The sequence below is a fragment of the Panthera tigris genome, chromosome X, assembly GCF_018350195.1.
Source record: "Panthera tigris isolate Pti1 chromosome X, P.tigris_Pti1_mat1.1, whole genome shotgun sequence".
Taxonomy (NCBI): Eukaryota; Metazoa; Chordata; class Mammalia; order Carnivora; family Felidae; genus Panthera; species Panthera tigris.
This window is the reverse complement of record NC_056677.1, coordinates 85,799,081-85,817,611: the sequence shown is the minus strand read 5'-3', so window position 1 is coordinate 85,817,611 and position 18,531 is coordinate 85,799,081. Positions and strand designations below refer to the sequence as shown.

At 35.1% G+C, this 18,531-nt stretch overlaps 1 protein-coding gene across 1 annotated transcript in view; it reads right to left on the bottom strand.

Annotated features, from left to right (window-relative positions):
- NRK (Nik related kinase) overlaps positions 1 to 18,531 on the bottom strand; it is a 139,150-nt gene that overhangs the window by 9,796 nt on the left and 110,823 nt on the right. The window contains exons 19-26 of the mRNA XM_007086430.3: positions 18,035 to 18,374; positions 14,909 to 15,095; positions 14,097 to 14,252; positions 10,777 to 10,920; positions 8,710 to 8,868; positions 4,371 to 4,475; positions 2,619 to 2,761; positions 2,166 to 2,315 (exon numbers count right to left, since the gene is read on the bottom strand). Of these exons, the coding sequence (XP_007086492.2) occupies positions 2,166 to 2,315; positions 2,619 to 2,761; positions 4,371 to 4,475; positions 8,710 to 8,868; positions 10,777 to 10,920; positions 14,097 to 14,252; positions 14,909 to 15,095; positions 18,035 to 18,374 (1,384 nt within the window). The remainder of the gene's footprint in view (positions 1 to 2,165; positions 2,316 to 2,618; positions 2,762 to 4,370; positions 4,476 to 8,709; positions 8,869 to 10,776; positions 10,921 to 14,096; positions 14,253 to 14,908; positions 15,096 to 18,034; positions 18,375 to 18,531) is intronic.

Sequence of the window (18,531 nt, the reverse complement as noted above, 5' to 3'; positions counted from 1 at the left end):
CATAAATTGCCACATTAGTAGTATTTCTCTGAGAAATGAACAATTACATTCCTTTATTATGTCTCTAAATTAGCAAGTTACAAGAAAATAAGGTCAGAAACTATACTTGCCAAACCCAGCGCACTCAGGCCAAGTGCTTGAGGCCATGTCTCAGCAACAACAATTCTTAAAACTAAAATGGGGATCCAGAGGCGAAAAGCAAATTTAATGCGTTCCCTGGGCACTTGCATGAGCAATTGAATCAGAAAAGAGATGAAGGAAGAGAGAAAAAGAAATTTCAAGGAAGAAAGTTGTCTAAAAACATCTGTTTAGAATAGAGGTGGACTGCTGTAAACCCAGAAAGCCTCAGAGGTAATTCCCTTGCTTCTCAGAAGATTCCTGCAGTAACCAGATATTCTTTAGCACACATGGCTCCCTTGTAGCATTACAGGTTTTGTACTTTGGAGCTCTTGAAAAAATAGCATTTTTAGTGCATTCTGTTTCGGAAGACACTCCCCTCCATTTTATTAGAGTCCTTACTCTTTTAATGGGTCAGGACACTAGGGCATTTAGCTAAAAATACTATTTTTTGAAAATACTTAAGGTATCATAATTAGGTCATAAAATAATTTTTTAAAAACTGATCTCTCATTCTTGCTTCTACAATAATGAACTGATTGTTTCAAAAGGAAATAATTCTCCTTGCTTGGTAATCAAGTAGAACACAGAGTGCAATCTTCCTGAATGATGTTTCAAATAAGTATAAACTTGGACCAATATTGCAATGTTTAATATGGCACTGGCTTCAAAATGAAGGCTATTTGCCATGTCATAAAAAAAGATTCAGGAAGCTATGGAAGACATTCCAACTGACAAGTACTATAATACTTACATTAATATTAATCTGAACTCATATCTAAGTGACTTTGGCTGGGCTTGGTTCAATACTTTCTACATTATAAACAGGGTGGTTTCTATATACTCATAGGTGACAACTGAGTGATCAGCTAATTAGATTGTTAATATGACCAACATGTTTTTTTAAATGTCTCCACTAATGATCTGACAATTGCTCTATGTAATTTTTCAGAGATGTATGAGACAATTCTGAAAGCTATGTAAAATATCATATTACTACAGTGACTTAAAAGTACAAAAAAGTTTTCTCCTGGACTTTTATATAATGCTAAACTGCTAAAATTTTAGTTGTCAACAAACTGGGGAATTAAAAAAGGGTGAAGCAGAGATTTGTTGTTTCAGCTCTTTTTTTAAAAAATATAATTTTCAATAAAGCAAACATCACTGCTACCATCAAATTTGAGACACTCAGAATCATATTTTGTATGGTGCATGTGTGGGGGGGTATTATGTTCGAACTCTATAAATTATGTGTATGGTATTTTACAATTATCCATATTTTAGATATTTTCCCATAGTCTCATTATTTATAATTATTTAAGAGTTAAAAGTTGAAGTACATTATCTTTTAAACTGCTGAATCCTTTGATCAGAAATTCTAACTATAATTGATACTATATAAGAGAACACTATGATAATTTTCTATATGCCACAGTTAAAGCACTAGGATTTGGATAATGAAGGAGGGTACATATAATAATGTTGCAATACTGCTGTATTTTTAAAGAATCTGTTTATGGGGTACAGAAGGACTAAAAGCAAAGATTGCAAACTCATACATCTACTAGGGCTAGTTATTATAAATACATAAAGGTGGATGGATAGGCAATGTATGTATATATTCCATCTAAAAGGGGGCAGCCATAAAAAAAAATAATAATAAAATAAAAGGGGCCAGACAGGAATAATTTCCAGTTGATAATGGCCAGATAGTAATGAGAGCCAGATGTTATCAGACCTTTTGGTTTATCAATGGAAGTCCAGATTTTTAAGTGTAAACTCTATTCATTTAAAAACAAACAAACAAACAAACAAACAAAAACACTGTGCAAGACAAAATATATCTGAAGAATAAACAGACTCAGCTGTGTGGACTAAGAAGCCATTAGTGATTTCTGTTTATCCATTACTACTTTCTGGTACTCTATACTTATCTTTTAGGTTTCAGCTCCAGTATAGGTATTCATAATCATATTTTTAAATCTTTAAGAGTTTTGGCTGTTGGAAAAACTCAAATTGTGGTGTACAATAATTTCTAGGGATCTTACGTTATTTGGCAGAGTCACATCAGACATAACCTCAGATTCTGCATCAATGATGTGATATCCATCTGCTGAGCTGAAGAAAATCTTTAGCCTTTTTTCAGAACCAATAGCCAGGTCAACTGTCACTGGCTTATGACCAACTGTTGGAAACACCTGTAGATATAAAACCAAATATGGCCGAAAGGCCAAAAATGACACTCTGAGTAAGGTAAATGTTCCCATGCTCTCTTGTTTAACATGTTTATAAAATCCTGGTTGATTTCTAAAATTATATAATGCATTTAGAGACCTATGTATTATCAATTTTTCTTAGGTCTGTTACTATAACAAGAACATAATTATATTGAGGTTTTAAATTTTGAGTTTTCCTTCAGAGGCCAAATCTCCAATGATTATAAGAACCTTGTATGGCCCTGCACTCTTTTCACTCTTTTTTTCTGTCTTTAAATTCCTTGCCTTGAGTTTCAGCAGATGAAGGAGCTCATCTGGTCTCTTAAACCGGTTCGCTGGATCAGCTGCTTGTATTTTTGCCAGTATTCGTATATAGGCTTCATAGGACATGTAGTCTCCTTCGGAGTCTGCTGATTGATCAATGCATACTTGGTAGGGAATGAAAAAGGCCAGGCATGTTAACCTACCATAGAATGGATGTACTCTAGGCTCCTATAATTCCTAGTCCAAGGAAACAAAAAGCCAAACAGGATTCATTGCCAAGTTCAGGTCACAGGAGAAGACTGGGCATCACAGGATTCACCATACTATAGTCATGAGGTGAGATTCAAGAACTAGAGGGAGGACTTTGACCAGAAACTGCATATCAGGCTAGACAGACTGTTGGTACTTATCTTCTTTGTTTTCCAGCTCCATATCAGGCAGCTCTGACCAATCAGCAGACAGCCAAGAACAAACCCATATCTAAATACTGACAGCTGACCCAAGGCCCAATTTAGGGAGATCAGATCAGACCTGTAACCTGTGCCAGGGCAGAGACAGACTGTCTAATATAGTAGTCTGTGCTATTTACAAAAGAACATACTTATTCAAATAGACATTAAGAGGCAGTTATAGAAATTAGCCCATCTTATTGCATACATGTGATGTTTTGGCCTCGAAAATATGCCATGTAAACAGATCCTGACCTTAGATACAAAATTATTTAATAAATACCTTGTTGGAGTCTATCATGATGTGTCCTTAATCAGTACTTTGTAAAAACTTGTGCATGGACCAACTAGTTCAAAGTCACCTGAAACATTTGCTAAAAATACAGATTCCCAGGCCCTACTCCAGACCTACTAATTCAGCCCGGGGTTGGGTCTGAGATCTAAACTTTTAACAAATGTTGCAGATGATTCTGATGTTCACTCCAGATTAGGAGTTATTGGGCTGTATATAATGCTCCCAGTTCATTAATCAGTCCTCACTGCTACAGAATAAGCACAAAATAATCCTATTTCACAAAATTCTGGACTATTATTAAAAACTAATAAACATAAAGACTCCCCAGTTTATGAGATGTGATTAAAAAATCATTAGTGACTTAGTTGTTTGGGACACCAACTGGTTACCTTAAAAGACTGATCCATAGAAGTTCAGTTAAATCATAATAAAGGTGGAAATATTACTGGTAATCCAAATAAGCCTAACCACCATTCCTTGCAATAGTTCTGGAGAGAAATGTGTTTAGAGTTCCAGCTTGGATGAAATATAGACCCAGCCTTTCCTCACCACCCCCATCCTTGTAGCCCTGGTAATTAGAGCAAAGGCTTTCTCTTCCCTCATTCCTCTTTCAGTGGGGCTCCCCCCTCTACCATTGCCACACCTTTCCTTACCTTCCCTCTGCTCTCCACCCCCCACTAAGAGAGAACAGGGAATTTCTCAGCTTCAAGTCATTGGGGTGGCACCCAAAGCCTGTGTTTGGGGCTATAGAAGAAAAAGTCTTCATGTTGACTACAGGAATTGGGAGAGAGGACCTGGTAGGGTAGTCCTCTAAGGGGAGGGGTCAGGGATTTCCCTCATACTCTCCCTTGCTGTGTGGCACCTGTGAATTATCTAAAAGAGGGTTAAATGATAATTATTCACATGGTATAGTCAAATTACATTAACTGTAGAAGAATGGTATATATTTCTGCCACTATATTTCAAAATATTGTTTTGTTTACAGTTTCTCAAAAGAAAAACCATATGATCTAAAGAAAATGGAGACACTTACTTTAATAGCAGTACTTTCATCGAAGGACTTTGGTGCCCATGCATAAAGGTGAATTGATGACTTCAAAGCAATTGCAATATATGTTGTTTCTTCATGTTGGACTACAATGATAAAATACAAAGAAGTAACAATACCACAGAGTTAACAAGAACACTCAGGTATTTGTATTGGTCATCAAGAATGTTATAACCACAATATAAGCACAGATCATATATATTAGAAAAGCTTTTTAGTTACAATTTGATGCCCCCCAAAAGGTGACAAAACTAACTATATAATTTTATGAAGTGTATGCATTAGACTTTAAGAGTACTCTAAATTGTACACTGAAAACTACAGAACATTGTTGAAAGAAATTAAAGGAGACCTAAATAAATAGAAAGACTTTTTGTTCATGAATGGGTAGACTTAACATTCTTAAAGGGCAATACATGGATGGACCTAGAGGATATTCTGCTAAGTGAAATAAGTCAGACTGAGAAAGACAAAGACTGTATGACTTCACTCATATGTGGAATCTAAAAAAAAAAAAGGAATAAACAAATAAAAATCAGAATCAGACCTATAAATACAGACAACAAACTGATGGTTGCCAGAGGGAAGGCAGTCAGGGGATGGGCAAAGTTGGTGTAGGGGACTGGGGGATAAAGGCCTCCAGTTAGGGAATGAATAAGTCATGGAAATAAAAGGCACAACATAGGGAACATAGCCAACGATATTGTAATAACATTGTATGGTGACAGATGGTAGCTACATTTGTGGTGAACACAGCATCACATACAGAGAAGTTGAAGCAATATGTTGTACACCTGAAACTAATTTGATATTATATTGTCAACTATATTCAAAAAAATCCAGCTGAGCCTTGCTCAACTCACAGACTTATCAGAAATAATAAATTACTGTTGCTTTAAGTCACTAAGTAAATAAATAATAAAAATGTAAATATTTTAAAAAGAGGACAGTACTATCTAAAGTGATCTATGGATTAAATTTAATTGCTACTAAAATATCAATAGCCTCTTTTGCAGAAATGGAAATGCTGATCCTAAAATTCATGGTATTAGAAGAGTCCTTGAATAGCCAAAACAATCTTGCAAAAGGAAAACAAAGTTGAATGACTCATACTTCACAATTTCAAAACTTACTACAAGCTACAGTAATCAGAATAGTGTAGTACTGAGGTAGGCAAAGGCATATAGATCAACAGAGTAGAATTTGGAGTCTATAACTAAACCCATATATCTATGGTCAATGGTGTCCTACGCATTCAATTGGGAAAGAATATTCTCTTCAACAAATTCTACCAGGACAACTGAATATCCACATACAAAAGAAGAAGTTGGACCCATTACCTCACACTATACGGAAAAATTAATTCAGAAGGGATCAACGACCTAAATGTAAGAGCTAAAACTATAAAACTCTGAGTAGTAAATATAGGAATAAATCTTCATGGCAACGGATTTTTATATTTGACACAAAAAGCATAAGAAACAAAAGAAAAAAAATAGATAAATTGGGTTTTATCCAAATCAAAATTTGGGGGCATCAAAAAAACACTATCAAGAAAGTGAAAAGATAACCTATGACATGGGATAAAATATTTGAAATTCATATATCTGATAAGGGCCTAGGATCCAGAATATATAAAGAATGCTTACAACTCAACAACAATAAATAAATAAATAAATAAATAAATAAATAAATGCATGACAACATTAGTTATCAGGGGAATACAAATCAAAACTACAATGAGATACCACTTCACTTGGATGGCTAGAATCAAAAGACAGACATCTACAAGTGTTGGTAAAGATGAAGAGAAAATGGAGCCTCCATACTTACGGCAATGTAAAATGGTGGAGCCACTTTGAAAAACAGTCTGGCAGTACCATCCAAGAGAATATAAAACATGCATTCCCATGTACAGACACATGTATGACAGGTTAATACATTTCGTGTATTAATACACATTAATTTGTAAAGAGTACAAATGTATAAATAATGGATGTGCAAAAATCATATGAACAAAAGGTATATCTATACAATGCAACACTATTCAGCAATAAAAATAATAAATATTGATACAAGTTATACAGGCTACAGCATGCATGAACCTTGAAAACATTATACTACGTGACAGAAGCCTGTCACAAAAGACCATATAATATATGATTCCATTTATTTATTTTTTTTTAAATTTTTTTTAACGTTTATTTATTTTTGAGACAGAGAGAGACAGAGCATGAACAGGGGAGGGTCAGAGAGAGGGAGACACAGAATCTGAAATAGGCTCCAGGCTCTGAACTGTCAGCACAGAGCCCGACGCGGGGCTCGAACTCACGGACCGCGAGATCATGACCTGAGCCAAAGTCGGCCGCCCAACCGACTGAGCCACCCAGGCGCCCCTATATGATTCCATTTAAATAGATTGTTCAGAAAAGAAAAAGTTATAGCAAAAGAAAGTAGATCAGTGATTATTTAGGACTCTGAGGAGAATAAGGTTAATGTAAGAGAGATGGAATGTGGAGTGATTGCTAATGGCTATGGGGTTATTTTGGGATAATGAAAATGGTCAAAAACTCTACACACGTACTAAAAACCATTGATTGTACACTTCTAAATGGGTAAATTTTATGGTATGTAAATTATTTAAATACAGCTGCTTTAAAAAAAGAGAAATGAATAAAAAGTATATGCTTTCTCTCAGACCTTCTAATTCTTATGGAATATGTTGCCCTACTTCCTAGATTTATATTTTGTGTTAAAACCCTTTTTTTCCCTTGTTTAGAACATTGTTTCTGTCCTTTCTAGTCAGACTTCATCAGAGACAAAATATAAGGCTTCTCCCCCCTTCTCTTATTCATACCTGGGCCCCCCTCTCTCTCTTGGTCTTGCTCTCACTCTCTCGCTCTCTCTCTGACTCTGGTTATTTGTTACTTTTTCTTTTCGACACCCAAGTAGGCTAAAGAAGCATGATTAATATACCCCCAACAAGCAAAGAAATTCTCTATTAAGCAAACACTTCCTATAACTTTAGTATATGGCAGTAATTGGTGTCAGTCCATTATTTTATGGATCTTGAAAGGCTATGAAAATGTCATGCAAATATGAGTACATGGCTGTCCTCCTATATTCACATGTCAATAAGACAAAGGCTTTTAGTTGTTATGGGAGGGTTGTAATGGGTTCAGCCAGGAAAAAACGCCTTAACTAATCCATCTACTCACCAAGAACACAGATTTGCAAGGTGTTCTTGTAATTGATTATTGTAAACTCTCTCTTGTTGAACTAAAAAATTTACAAGTTAATAGGAGGCAGTTCTGCTATACAAACTCTTTGTTTAACATCTTGGGATCTCTTTCACCTTTGGCTACTAAATACATATAATATGATTTGGAGGAGAGTAGTGATACATAAAACTAGAAGAAAGTTATTTAATGCCTAGTTTGTCTGGGTACTCATTTCTCCCTTTAATGGTGTATGTGTACTTATATAAACACATATGGAAAACTATTCTGGAAAAGCCTCTTTATATGCAGAACAGAAATGGTCAGTCAGGATAGCAACACCCTGTTAAAATATCATGTAATTCCAGCTATCTTTTATCTATGTCACTAGTTCTGTCTGAAGGGGTAATTAATGAAAAGGAAAGGAAGAAAACTAAGGCTGAGAGGAGATTTGCTTCAGAAATAGAACAGAATGGGATATTATAACTGTCTAATTGTTGACAGATGAGAGCAGGATTCTGAGACCCTGGAGTTGTTACCTCATTTTGCAGTGGATAGTTGTAAAGAGATAGGACAAATGAAAACACTCTAACAGAAAAAATATTTAGCAATTATATTCATGAATATTGACAGTGGAAGCAAGAACCAGCAGACCACAGAGGAATTTTCTTTTCTACTCATTGCAAAGTTTCCTAGTCAGTATTAAGATAAATTTTCCAATTAAAAAAGTGGAATTATTATGCGATTCTATTTTATTGCTTTTCCAAAGAAAGATAATATCATATGAATCTCCATACAGGTATCACAGATCCATTAAAAACATTTATTTTTAAAAATTTTTTAATGTTTATTTTGAGAGAGACAGAGCGTGAGTGGAGGGGGTGCAGAGAGAGAGGGAGATACAAAATCCAAAGTAGGCTCCAGGCTCTGAGCTTTCAGCAAAGAGCCCAACACAGAGCTCAAACCCACGAACCGTGAGATCATGACCTGAGACAAAGTTGGATGCCCAACCAACTGAGCAACCCAGGCACCCCCAATGTACTTTACTAAATGAAGGAAAGCAAACTTTATATAGCTATAGTAAACATGAAAAGAGACTTACGGACACTGAAGTGTTCACAACCTGTCAGTTTATCAATAGCTTTGCAGGCTTCTTCTGTCTTTAGCATCTCCTCTTGTCTTCTTTTACTATCAGGATCATCATTCAAAATCTTGTTCCTCAGCCAGGTCAAATGATACACCCTAAGTCTGTTCTTATGGCCTGATAGATAAGAAACAGTATTTCAATTCTGTCTATTTTTTCTTATATTAGAAAGAGAAAATAATAACAGTATTTTGTCCTTTTAACAAAATCTTCTCACTAAAGTAAAAAGCACTTTTAGAAAAACTACACTATATTAGATTCTTCCCTTCAGGATTTATAAATATGATAGAAAAGTCTTTCTTAGTCTCTCACTTCCAAGAGATAGTCAAAATGTCTACCAGCTACCTATCTGTCTATCTGAAGAAATGTAAAATACATCTTTGGGACAGATTAAGACTGCCAGGGTGCAGGCAATAGAATTACCATCTATGTTTTGGCTTTTATCTAAGTCATGATCTTTCTGGAATTAAGAGACCCAGAAGCTGTTCCTGGTAGTATGTATGTATGAGAGGGATGTCTGATATATTCACTGTTAGGCATTCGGGGCTAGTGGGAAGGGTCTTTTTGTGCTCCTTCTTTCCAGCATACTTACAAAATAATTAAAGTTTTATCATGTTTTTCTCAATCCAATTTATCTTTAATGCTAATTTTCTAATTGTAAATCCCAGCAAATTCTTACAATTCCTTCAGAAAAAACAGACCATTAAATTACACATTTATTTGTATACATAGTGACTTCACATTCATTTTTATAGTTTATTTTTATAAGATTTCTAGGCCCAACAATAGGATTCTTCCTTGTGATTAATCTTACATATGTTTTTGCATGACATTTTTTAATGCAGCATTAGAATTCAGACATCTACGTCTATTTCAATTCTACTCTTAAGAGATAGAATAAATTTGTACTCTAAATAATTAGGTATCTTTCTACACTGATGTTCTCAGTATTATTTGATGCAAAAATAATCCACATTTGAGAGAAACTTAAGCAGTAAAAAGAGCACATTTGGGTTAGAGAAAGTTGGATAAAAAATAAATAAATTGGTTTTCCAGATGTGCAGTCTCTTGGCCACCCAGATGTTTTCAAAATCTAAATGCTGTATCTGTGTACCTCAAGCAGTTATAAATTAATGAAAATGAAACATGATCAAAAAATAATGAAGCTTTAGCATATCCAGAGAGGATTTCCCCCTAACCAAAACCTAAATCAGAGTTAATAATTTTTAGGAAAATAAATAATCATTAATTAATGTGCCACATAGCTACTAGGTACAGACAGGAAGTATGCAAACACATAAATAGCTGTAATTAGCTTCATTTTATTCTACAAACTGTTTTTTTTAACTTTTCCTATCCTTTTGTCAATCATCTTTTGCCTGCAGTTGGCTTTAATACTAGTGCTTTTCTAATACCGAGTACTGTTTAGTAGTGACAATTATTATTAACAACTGTTGACTCGCTCTCTCATATTCAGAGATTCAGGCTCTGACTGACCAAAATTAAGAAGTTCAATTACTATGTGGGAATAAGGTCGAGGTCTTAGGGTATCTGTTCTTGTAATTAATCCTATCTGAAGACTCTCATGATAAGGCTGTGCCAGGGACAACACTTTCATTTTTATCCAATTATTGTCCAGTTTGTTCTTTGTTAACTTCTGGCAAATCACAAGAAAAGTATATGATGAATGTGGTCATGTACACATGGGTGGGTAAAATTGTGAGTCATAAGGTTGTAGGTGGCTACTCAGAAAATACATGAAAGATGTAATTGACATGTTTTTTTCTTATCAATGACCTAGGTTAGGTGCATTACCAGCAAATATCCAGACACAGAAGGAAAGTCAGAAGTTAGTTCAAACTGTAAATAGATAAGAAAACACAAGTAGGAAAGTTTGGTGTCCCAATTTAAGGTTATATTTAAAGTGCTTTCCTGTGAACACTGTCACCTGAGAAAGTCTTTAGCCTAGTTTGGAACCTAATTTATCTGCATAATTACTTAGCTAATTTTAGTTCTTAAACAAACCAGAGATGGTAATCAGCAAATTGAGTGGCTCTACAACTTGAATCTGACGGAATGGTCTTCGCTTTATCAGTTTAGTAATGTCTGCCTTTCCACTTCTGTCCATCAGATACAGATTAGATCGAGTTCCCAACAGCAAATTCACTCCTGTTTGTATATAAAAAGAAAGGTACTATTATTAGCTCAGATCATATTTTTTTTTATAATTGAATTTATATTAGTACTTTTGCTACTCCAGTGTGCTGATCTGTGCAAACGTGACTGATAACACTTTAGGCTAATGTTAACCTCATACTGTGTAACAGTGAAGCCTATCAACAGAACAAATTTCACTGAAATACACTAAAATGTAGAAGATAATACCCTCTGGCAATATTCTACTGGCGGGTATCTGGTGTGGCATCTCAAAAGGAGAACTTTATAAATATCTGAGCATCCTTTAGCAGTGTCCCAAACTTTAGAAAAATTAATCAACCGTTTTGAAAATTACCATTAAACATTAAGGATGTCTATTGCATATGAAAACTTCAATTCAGTTTATTTGTCATTCCTAATTATAACTAAAGGTTTTAATGCTTTTAAAATTATTATATGCAAATTGTTTTTAAATTGAATGAGTCTGTGTTCATGCAAATATTTAAAAACTTACATTTCTAAATACCTATGAAAGTAGTTCTTACTTTTATTGATCTAAATTCCTACATTCTATTGTCTACTGGCTCTATTTATTCAAATATAAACACGGTTTAAAGACTGAATGAGAGGACTGAAATGGAAGATTAAGCTAAATTAGAATATACTTCAAACCACTGTGGGAGTTTTCCCCCCATAACTTGATACACAGGAAAAACTCAGCAAAGTAATACAATGGAGAGTATTTCAGTGTCTTCCTTCTACTTGTAGACTATTTGTGTTTCAAGGATATAAGGAGAAAAGGCAAGTGTCTCTGCTTTTACCTTCCTACTCTGTCCTTTACCAGTTCTCTAAGTAATGTCCTGTGGCAGATTTAGGAACTGCATCTCCTCCCACAGGGGAATCAGAGACAGAGGGGAAAATATAGTCAATTTTGACCATAATCTTTTATTTTTCAAAATATAAAATCACAAGTTATAAAAATGAATGAGACACTAACTAGATCTCTGGGTAGTTGCCTGACTGAAATGATAATGAAGTAAACTTTGCTTTCTTGTTATCTGACATAATATATTAGCTTTGAGGATAACATGGTTTTTTCCAAGTTGTTCAGTCCATATAACTATACTGTTTTCTACACTGCTCTATTTTTAATTTAAAATTCTGTCCCATGTTCAATCATACATTAAGCAAAATCTATGACATTGCAAGTGAAATTGGAATTTACTTTGAATTTCTTCCCTCCTTCCATTTATTTATTGTTTCATTTATGATTCAGATGAACTTTAGTAAAATATTTTGTGAGCCTTATTAATATGGTTATAATTATTCTGGAGCAAAGGATTGAAAAAATCTATCATTAAGACATTATTGAAGGTCATCCAGATGGCTAACAGACACATGAAGAGGTGCTCAACATCACTCATTATCAAGGAAATACATATCAAAGCTACAATGAGATATCACCTCACACTTATCAGAATGATTAAAATGAACAACATAGGGAACAACAGATGTTGGTGAGGATGTGGTGAAAGGGGAACCCTCTTACACTGTTGGTAGCAAGGTAAACTGGTGCAGCCACTCTGGAAAAGTATGGAGTTTCCTCAGAAAGTTAAAAATAGAACTACCCTATGGCCCAGTAATTGCACTACTAGGTATTTACCCAAAGGATACAAAAATACTGACTTGAAGGGGGACATGCACCTCAATGTTTATAGCAGCATTATCAACAATAGCCAAATTATGGAAAGAGCCCAAATGTCCATCAACTGATGGATAAACTGATGGATAAAGAAGACGTATATATATACAATGGAATATTACTCAACCATAAAAAGAATGAAATCTTGTCATTTGCAATGACGTGGATGGAACTAGAGTATTATGCTAGGTGAAATAAGTCAGTCAGAAGATGACAAATACCATATGATTTCACTTATATGTGTAATTTAAGAAACAAAACAGATGTACACTGGGAAAGAAAAAATAACAGGAGGCAAACCATAAAAGAGACTCTCAAGTATAGGGAACAAACTGAGGTTGCTGGAAGGGAGGTTGCCCCGGGGTGATGGGCTAAATGAGTGACAGGTAGTAAGGAGGGCATTTATTGTGATGAGAACTAAGTGTTACATGTTAAGTGATGAATCACTAAATTCTACTCCTGAAACTAGTATTACAGTGCATGTTAACTAACTAGAATTTAAATAAAAACTTGAAACATTGAAAAAAGACATTATCAAAGGAACTTTCTCTACAAATCCTCAAAATTATTTTTATTTATTTATTTATTTATTTATTTATTTATTTTTTTTTTTGTTTTTATTTATTTTTGAGAGAGCACAAGCAGGGGAGGGGCAGAAAGAGGGGGGTAAGAGGAGCCAAAGCGGGTTCTGTGTTGACAGCAGCAAGCCTAATGTAGGGCTGGAACTCACAAACCACGAGATCATGACCTGAGCCAAAGTTAGACGCTTAACTGACTGAGCCACCCATGTGCCCCAGTCCTCAAAATTATTTAAAAACAAGAATGTAAAGAAATCTGTCTTGTAATATCTCATTAGGTATTATATGCTACACACTACCCTAAATTAAAAATACTAAGCTCAGGGGCGCCTGGGTGGTTCAGTTGGTGACCGACTTCGGCTCAGGTCATGATCTTGCCCTTCATGAGTTCAAGCCCCGTGTTGGGCTCTGTGCTGACAGCCCAGAGCCTAGAGCCTGCTTCAGATTCTGTGTCTCCCTCTGTCTTGGCCCCTCCCCCACTCATATTCTGTCTCTCTCTTAAAAGTAAACAATCATTTAAAAATTTAAAAAAATACTAAGCTCAAATTTTTAAATAATCATAGCCTAATCCAATATTACATTAATTACATATAAGTTAAATATATATATATATATATATATATATATATATACACACACACACACACACACACACACACAAAGTTAATAAAAAGGGTAGGGATGATTGCCAATTCAAGCTTCAAAAATCAAACTGAATTGAATGAAAATAAATCAGGAAAAAAAAGGGAACAAATGAACTACTATAAATAAATATGTTTTATTTGCTTGATAATGGTTTAGTAATAAGAAACAAGTGTTTAACATCTATGATTTTTCACAAGTTTGCTACATTGATAAAAATATATTCTTTAAAAAGGAACAACTCAGTTTTAAGAAGCTAAACATACCCCACAAAGAACCACAGCAGATCTCAGAAGTGAATTCCTTTTCATACATGTGGATTAGTGGTTTTTTACATGCAGGAGACACATATAGTGGGTTAACGTTGACTTCAGATGGTGGCTTAGGTGATTTCTCAGGTGCTTCCACTAACTCAGCATACACTGTGAAGAAGTAAAGGTAAGATATTCAGAGAAATTACTAGTGTACACACCAAATATGCTTGAATGTTTCCACAAATAAGACACAGCATAGAAAAGTTTGTTTTCCTTTATTGTATTTTGTTTATCCTGGATGTATCATTTCTGTAACTCCTAAACCATCAGATAACACAAATCATGATAGTTAAAGTACTTTTCTGAATATGAATATATTTCAAATTACCACAATTAGATTGCCAAAAAACAATAAACCCAGATGAGGGACTCGATTACTCATTTGTAGTTTATTTTTTCTTCAATGTTTATTTATTTTTGAGAGAGAGGGAGACACAGAATCCGAAGCAGGCTCCAGGCTCTGATCTGTCAGCACAGAGCCTGACACAGGGCTTGAAGCCATGAACTGTGATCATGACCTGAGCCGAAGTCAGATTAACCGACTGAGCCACTCGGGTGCCCCATACATACTTGTAGTTTAAATTTAGGTGCCATAAAGACTCAGTGAAGAATATATTTTTTAAAGCATACATTCATCCGAATTTATGTTAACTGAATATCAGAATGATTTCATTCTTTTCGGATCATGAACCAATGAACCAGTGGTCAAACACTACAATGTGTGAACAGACTGCAACATTTGGAGATTATATTAACATACTTACAGATGGCACTGGCAAAGTCAGCATTTGCAGCCCTCCCAGAACTATTAGAAGGAGATGAGTGGCTGGCAGAAAAACCTGATTGTGTTGACGCTTCCAACATATCCATGCTGTCATTCTTGTCATCAGGTGCTGCTGGTGCAGCATCTGAGGCAATGGCATTTGAGGCCTCACTTCTACCACCTGGCTCCTAAAAGAAGATCAAAAATCAATTTTGACTTTATTCAGAGATTAACTGTGAAAGAAATATAATATGCCTAGAGGTCATTTGGAAAAGAGAATGCAAAATTTGTAGCATTTATAATTCCGTGCCCTTTTATTTTTTTAAACATTTTTAATGTTTATTTATTTTTTGAGAGCAAGAGAGACAGAGCGGGAGTGGGGGAGGGGCAGAGAGAGAGGGAGACACAGAATCTGAAAGAGGCTCCAGGCTCTGAGTTGTCAGCACAGAGCCCGATGTGGGGCTCGAACTCACATACAGTGAGATGGTGACCTGAGCCCAGTCGGCAGCTTAACTGACTGAGCCACCCAGGCGCCCCTATCCTTTTAAAATCCACATTTCTCAGAAGAACTCAACAATCTCATCCATTGAGACAATTGATGTCAGAGGAAAAATTCAATGAACTTGAAATCCCTAGCTGTGAAATTTGGGGCCTAATATTTGTGGAATTTTATTATATACTAAGTACACTGTTAGTTATTTTACTTACATATTATTGTGAATCCTTATATCAACCCAAAAAGTAAGTATAATTATCTTCAGTTTACTTACAAGGAAACAAACGCTTATGAAAGTTAAATAATTTATTCAAAGACATAGAGATAAGTAGGAGGGCCAGAGTTTGAAGCCAAAGTTTGATTTTAAAGCTTATGTTCAGCTATGCCATGCTAAACAGCCACTTGAAAAAATAAAAGAGTCACCAGAGTTGGGGGTATCAATTCTATTTTGTCTTATGACAAAGCTAATGATGGAATATCAACCAACACAAATTCTAGGGTGAACATGCCACACTGAAAATCTGGTTGGCTTCCATCAACTTACGTAGAAGAAATTCAAGGATAAAAGCCACAAAATGGACAGAATGTATGTGGGGAGCCATGTCCTGTGCAAAAACATACCAACTGTTTTTGGTAAGCCTTTCTATTGATAAGCATTTCTTTGCATCTAAACAGTGATTCTTGGCATTGAGAGAGCTGTACTGCCCTGTCAAAGACTTGTTTTCATGACCTGTCCAGCAACAAAAGTATTATATGGCAACATGTCTTTTTTAAATTAAAATGAAAAGAATACCCATTCGTTCTGTAAATGTCAAAAACTGTTCCTTGCGATAGAGATACCCAGGGGTGCTAAGAAAACAAAACTGATAGGGTATCCTGTTTTGACGTTTTTAATTTAGATAGACAAGTAGGGAGGGGGGTGGAAAGAGAGAGAGAGAGAGAGAGAGAGAGAGAGAGAGAGAGAGAGAGTCTTTTCCACTGTTTTCCCATTGGAAACTATCTAGGGAATTTTCTTCCTTCCTCAATTTCTTCCGTAATTATTGTGTCTATCTATCATAGACCAACTCCTAGTTTGGACCCTGGGATTGGGTGAGTTGACAGAGAAAAGTAATTGAGGATGGATTAAACATAGCTTCTGCCTTTTAAGAGTTCACAATCTAGTATGGCAGAAAAGCAAGTAAACAACCAAATACAATATCACAAGTACTAAAATTAAACTATAGGCAAAACGCTTGGAAGCACACAGGGAGGGGTATATAATTCCATCCTGAAAAGTCAAAGATGATATATGAGTTGGATCATGAGGATGACTAATTAACCAAGCAGAGAAGAGGTGAGGGGGCAGCCTTACAGACAGAGAGAACAGCTTGCACAAGGGCACTAATTCATGAAAGAGCATGGCATCTTGTAAGCCAGTTTGTGGGATAGGACAACAGTCTGGGAAAGTAAATTGGCATGATCTTCCCTCTGTCTGGAATATCACCTGTGTTTTCAGATATCTAAGAACTTCCTGTTTGTCAAGAATTAGTTCAAATACCACATGCTCCAGGAAATCTTCTCTGTGATCATTCCTATTGATCTGGCATTTGTGAAGCTATCTGACTATTTTTAAAACTATTTATAAAGTTAGTAATGTTTTGTGAATGATAAAATCATTGTCTAAACACAATACATTACTTCTATTTAAATAGTATGTGTTAATAGTTCCTCAAAAAGTTAAAATAGAATATAGCAATTCCACTCTAGCAATTCTACATCTAGGAATTCCACTCAAAATAATCGAAATAATTGAAAACAGGCACCCCAATAACATATGGTTGTACACCAGTATTCATAGCAGCACTGTTCATGATAGCCAAAAGGTGAAAACAACCCAAGCGACCATCAACAGATGAATGGATAAACAAAATGTGATATATTCATGCAATGGAATATTATTCATTAAATGAATATTAAATGAATATTATTCATTAAAATATTATTCATTAAAATGAATTCATTAAAAATGAATGAATTCATTCATTAAAAATGAATAAAATTCTGATAAATGCTACAACATGGATAAACCTTAAAAATATGCTAAGTGAAATAAGCCAGATACAAAAGGACAAATATTGTGTGATCTGCTTATATAAGATACCTAGATAGAAAGTAGAATAGAAGTTATTGGGAACTGGTGGGAGGCATAATAGGGAGTTAACTGTTTTAATTGTTTGGGATGATGAAAAAATTGTAGAAATGAATAGTAATAATGGCTGTACAACATTGTGAATGTACTTAATGCCACTGAAATGTATACTTAAAATAGTTAACATAGATAATTGTATGTTATGTATATTTTACCACAATGACAACTTCCCAGAAAAAAAAATGTATGTGTTAAGAGACACTATCCAAAATGTGTGATCTGAGTAATAAAAGCAAACAAAAAATACATTTTTGTCCCTAGAAGTAAATAGAAACCATACAAATGAGAAGAAGTAAAGATCTACCTATAGCTATAATTTAAAATGTTTAAGGCTTTGGGATGGAAGTTAAAAATATATGGAATGACTGGAAATGTGAAATATCACATGAAAAAACACATTTACAAGGAGAGGAATTCATTCTCCTTTTCAAATGGTGTATTACCTCCTGTTGATGTTCAAAGTCCTGGGATGTCAGTCTCTCCAATCCTTGACCATCTGTCTCTGCTGTCTCTGAGTAATTTTCTCCTTCACTGAGTTCAAAGGCTCCACTTTCTTCATTGGTTCCACTGACTCCCTTACCTCCATTTACCTTGACTCTTCTTCCATTGCCTATATTGGCTCCATGTTCTTCATGGTCTCCAATGGCCGCACTGCCCCCACTGGCTACACTTCCTCCATGGCTTCTACTGACTCTCTGACTTCCATAACTGCTGCATGTCCCTTCTCCACCATCATTTCCATCTCTACCATCTTGCTTGTAGCTTCCATCACCATAGCTTGGTCTGATAACAAGATCCAATTAATGATAGAGAGCCACTGAACACAAACACATTTGAAAGTCAGCAAATAAAACAGAATTCGGATGTGTCTGATACATATATACCACCTCTAGGAACATTTTTGTTCTATGTGAACACTACCGGCATGATATGGACAAGA